Source organism: Penaeus japonicus, unplaced genomic scaffold (genome assembly GCF_977035675.1).
Source record: "Penaeus japonicus unplaced genomic scaffold, GWHDUDI00000001_assembly GWHDUDI00000038, whole genome shotgun sequence".
NCBI lineage: Eukaryota > Metazoa > Arthropoda > Malacostraca > Decapoda > Penaeidae > Penaeus > Penaeus japonicus.
Window position 1 is genome coordinate 19,496,614 of NW_028234440.1, and position 5,000 is coordinate 19,501,613.

The 5,000-nt window shown below is 36.4% G+C and overlaps 1 protein-coding gene across 1 annotated transcript in view; it reads left to right on the top strand.

The window, feature by feature from the left end:
* LOC122265387 (cotranscriptional regulator ARB2A) overlaps positions 1 to 2,591 on the top strand; it is a 14,425-nt gene extending 11,834 nt beyond the window's left edge. The window contains exon 8 of the mRNA XM_043034706.2: positions 112 to 2,591. Coding sequence (XP_042890640.2) covers positions 112 to 221 — 110 coding nt within the window. The 3' untranslated portion in view covers positions 222 to 2,591. The remainder of the gene's footprint in view (positions 1 to 111) is intronic.
* The last annotated feature ends 2,409 nt before the right edge of the window (positions 2,592 to 5,000 follow it).

Sequence of the window (5,000 nt, forward strand, 5' to 3'; positions counted from 1 at the left end):
ATAATAATAATAATAATAAATTATCTTCCATCATCATTACCAATACACGTTCCTCAACTCGACCAACACACTGACTTCACGCGTTCTGTCTTCGCCCCTTTTCACCCTCAGGCACACCAATGCACGAGTGGACTTCGGCAAAGAGCATTGACAGCATCTTCGCGTTCTTCCGAGAGCGTTACATCGCTAGGATGGAAGAAGTCCCCACCATTACTGAATAAGCTGACGAGATGGAGGACAGTGATGATGGGTGTATGAAGAAAGGGAAGGAATGTCCTGCTCCCCTTTCGTCCTCTTCTTTCTTTGTCTTTTTTTTCTTTCTTCGTTAGTTTTTTCTTTATCTTTCTCATTCTTCTCTTCCTTCCTCTCCTCCTCCTCCTTCTTCTTCTTCTACTACTACTTCTTCTACTACTACTACTATTTTTCCTCTTCCACCTCCTTCTCTTTAAATTTTACGGAATTTCTTAATTATATATCATAGAATCCAAATCAACCAGGAAAAAAATAATCAATTCGGTAACATTAATTCATCTTGGACATTCTTATTACTGAATCCAAGAATCACTGACAGTAAAAAATAAAAAAAAAGGCGTGCAGAGTTAATTAAGTTACACCTATATTTTTATCAACAGCACATGCTCGTTGTTGAACAAATCTTATGTACTTTATATTCGTTCTGGTTTTGTAGTCATGAATATTATGTATTTTTCCATTAATATTTTTAATAGATTGTCTTACGATCATACAATTCAAGGAACTATGAAAAAAAAACTTAATTAGGATATACCAATCGATGTGTTACAATTAGATTTTAATCAAACTGCGTTTGTGATTTTTTTCAGAAGGGAATTATTATTATTATTTTTATTTTTATTTTTATTTTTTGCCGTTTGTGATTTTTTTTTAGAAAGGAATCATTAAAATTGTATTTTTCTTTTTCTTTTTTTTTTGCCGTTTTCTCCTGTTTCATTATTGTTTTACTTTACAAAGTCTACGGTTATTTCATCAAGTTTCAGTAGTTTGTCATAAGTAATCTAGTTGCCACTGTTACCTAGACGACTGGCCATACTATCGTCTCTATAGCTGGTGGCACTAATAGCCCTCAATAACCAATGCAACAACCACATAGTATATCCTAGTGTATCAGTGGAAATTTCCGTATAGGTGTTTGTGTGTGCACGATGGTATGTCCACGCCATCACGTGAACACTAGGACAATTACGCGATCACAATGCCAAGGACCAGGTCAGATGTGCCGACTTGGTAGTCCGACGTATGCAAATGATGCCACAGGACAGGGAGTCTTTTCTGAGAACTCAGTCCATGCAGAGTTGAGTGAGTGAACGTGTGGTAGTGTGTGAATGTCATTACTTACGCATATATAATATATTTGCTTATTATGTAAACACACATATATATGTATTGTATTGCGAATCAGTCTCAGTAAAGAGGGAACTAGAGACCTAGTATTCCTACTTGTCCATTATTTAGAGAGTGAATTAACAAGAAGAACAATGTATAAACAGAAAGACATATATAGTACCATTACTCATAACAACAGATAGCAGTGGCTATTCATAGTGAAGGATGTTTATGTGGTGAATATCACGATATGTGACTCACCACATCACAGTTTAAAGAAAAAACGACCTTAATAGTGGTAGCATGTGGTTCGATTTGAAGGCAGATGTCCAAAAGGTAATCAATCTAATGGTTGGGCTAATAAAATAATATGGTCTTTTTAAGATATCTACATCATCACAACTGAAAGAATCATTTTGTTCTGCATCCACGGAATAACTTTTTTCATAAGCACAAGCTTAGTGTTTAATGGATCTAATCTTCAAGCATGTGTAAGCGTGCGTGTGTGTGTTTGTGTGTGTGTGTGTGTGTGCGTGTGTAAACGTGTGTAAACGTGTGTGTACGTGTGTACGACGGTAATAACGCACGAGCTAGTGCAGTTATGTGTGAGCATGAACAAATATAAACATGTCTAAGTTTACGTGCAAATATAAGAGCATCTAAGGTAAAGATTTCAAGTCAAATACAAATTCACTGTAACTTTACTATCATCATTCATTTTTAACTCAGAATTATGCCTGAAAGTACAATACGTTGTTAGAGTTGTTACTTTTACAAACTTCTCTATTCTGCAAACTGTTTAGCATCACTTACACTGGTTGAGAATTAACTAAAAAAGTAAAGAAAATAAGATCAGAAAAATAAACTTTTAACTCTTTTTACTTAAAAAATGACAACGTATATATATATACAAACAACAAAATTATCTTTACCTTCCAATATCGACTCACAGATAATCGGCTGGCAAGGGTTAGCTGTTACAAAAACACAATTATAGTAAACGCTAAACAAAATAGAACGAAAATGGTGGCAGCGTAGGTATTATTCGGGTGCAGGTAGTTCGTCTACTTTTATAGAGTTTTGTTCCTCTCCTTCTTCCTATTTCTTGCTCCTGCTTGATTTCTACTCTTGCAAGGATGCCCGACTGAAAATTCGATCACGACAACCTGATTATGTGAATACAACCTAATGCTTGTATGAATATCAGATAAATAAATATTTGAAATTGATTTTGGAATTTCGTTTCCTTCTTATCCTTCAACTCCTCCGTTTGTCTTTTCTTTTTTTTCTGCTTCTTTACATCTCTTTCCTTTCACTTCTCCCTCTTTATATGCATTCCTTCTCTCGCTTTTATCTCCTATCTCTATCTCTCTCTTTTATCTTTATCTCTCTTATCTCCTGTTTCTATCATCTCCTATCTCTATCTGTCTTTTTTATCTCCTGTCTTTACCTCTCTCTCTTGTCTCCTATCTTTATCTCTTTAATCACCAATCTCTTTCTCTTTCATCTCCCTCTGTCTCTTGCCTCTCTCTTGTATCTCCTATATCTAATTACCTTTCTTTCTCCTGTCTCTATTTTTCTTTTGCCTTTTTCAATCACGTTCCCTCTCTTTTATCTCCTGTCTCTATCTCTCTTTTTATCTTTATGTAACTATCTATCTTTCTTTTATATCCTTGTGTATATCTATCTCTCTTTTATCTCCTATATCTATTTCTCTCTTTTATCTACTTCTATATCTCTCTCATATCCTACTGCCTATCTCTTTCTTTTATTTCCTAACTCTGTATCTCACTTGTATCTTCTATCTCTATCTCTCGGTCTTCCATCTCCTATCTCCTCTCTCTCTATCTCTATCTATCTCTCTCTCTGTCTTTCCTCTCATCTTTCTTACCTCTCAACCCTTTCTCCTCTCATCTCTTTCTTTATCTCCCCTCCCTTATTCCTTTCCTCCTCTCCCCCTCCCTTCTCCTTCCACTTTTCCCTCTTCCTGTCCCTCGTCTCCCCATTCAAGTAGCCCTAACCACCCCTACCCCCACCCTGTACCCCCTTCAGCATCCTTTATTGGATGGCCACGGCTTCTTTCATCTCCTCTCCATACAAACAAAGACCGAAAAAAAGAAAATGGCAAAGAGGTAGTTCACCTGAGACCTCTATAGAAATTATTCCCGGAGATCTCACACTTATAAAATCCATTCTGACGAGAGTAAATATCGTTGGCATTCGTAGGCCTACAAATCGGAGCCTTACAACAAAACAAAAGGAACCTTGGAACTCAACACCTCGGTTATAATAATGGATGAGTATGGGCAGAGAGATTCCTAAACACACAACACGTAAGAGCAGCAGAAATTCTGAGAAAAAGGAAGTTTTGGGAAAGGGGCGTTGACTGGTTTTTACAGTAGTAGAGATTTTTTTTTTAAATATATGCTAAGATTGCTAAAATCGACGGAATGGGGACATAATAATCTTTACTGACAAAGGGCAAATAGTTTCCAAAATTATAAAGATCATTGAAGGTATGACAGCCTTCAAATTACTCACCCCTTTTTACTGAAATTGTTGCAAACAGTGACATAGGCCCCATGGTCTCTTAGCAAGCTGTGTTGCAGATATGGCACCAGCAGACAGAGAGGTTAAGAAAAACAAAGTTCAGAGAATCTCCCTAGATATATGCCAACTATCGCCTTGGACTCAAAGCAATTCTTTCACCATGCACACACTTCCCCAGAGGGACAGAAAATGAAAAATGCAGAAAAAAACGAGCAGTTCTTCCTCTCATAACCCAGTTCCACATCTATGTTTAAATGATAAGACAAATTTCCACGGCCTCAGAGGAAAATGCTCGGCTGCATTTTTGTTTCGCCTTAGCTCCAACCTCAGTACCACTTATCTGCTCCTTGTTTCTGCTGCGGCGTCACCACCACGGTCATTGTGGCAGCCTTCACAAGACTCAACGGCAGGAAATAAATATTTTATTTCGCAAATGCTGATGCAAATAATGGGTCAAATGATCACATGAAGCAATGCAACAGCAGACTGTTTTCCAACCTTAGTTCCAGAGAGGGATTAATACACTCTGATATGCTTAACGATATTGTTTACAGCCAGTATTAGACCTGAAAAATTATCTGTTTTCTTCGACAATCTAAATTAAACGTTAGGTGAACACAGTGACGTAAATATGTGTCAATCGTCCAAGGGGAACCTAGGGGAGCACAGCTGATTATAGGGGGGCACTGGTTGAGAACCACGGAACCCATACAGCTGTGGGAAGGGGGATCTTGAGAAAATCTTAATATCAAATCAATATAATCTGCATAGCGTGCTGGACTGAACCATCACGCCGCCATAATACAAGCGTTGTAACTTAATTAAACAATAACCATGTTTCGTGTACAGTAAAGCTTACCATTTATGGTATTTACTCAGACGTTACTTAAAGGTTTGTTACCTACCTGGAATTTTGTACTATGGCACTATATATATATATATATATATATATATATATATATATATATATATATATATATATATATATATATATATATATATATATATTTTTTTTTTTTTTTTTTTTTTTTTTTTTTTTTTTATTAACACCCCGAAAAAGAAGGGTGAATGAACTATGAATTGAAGCC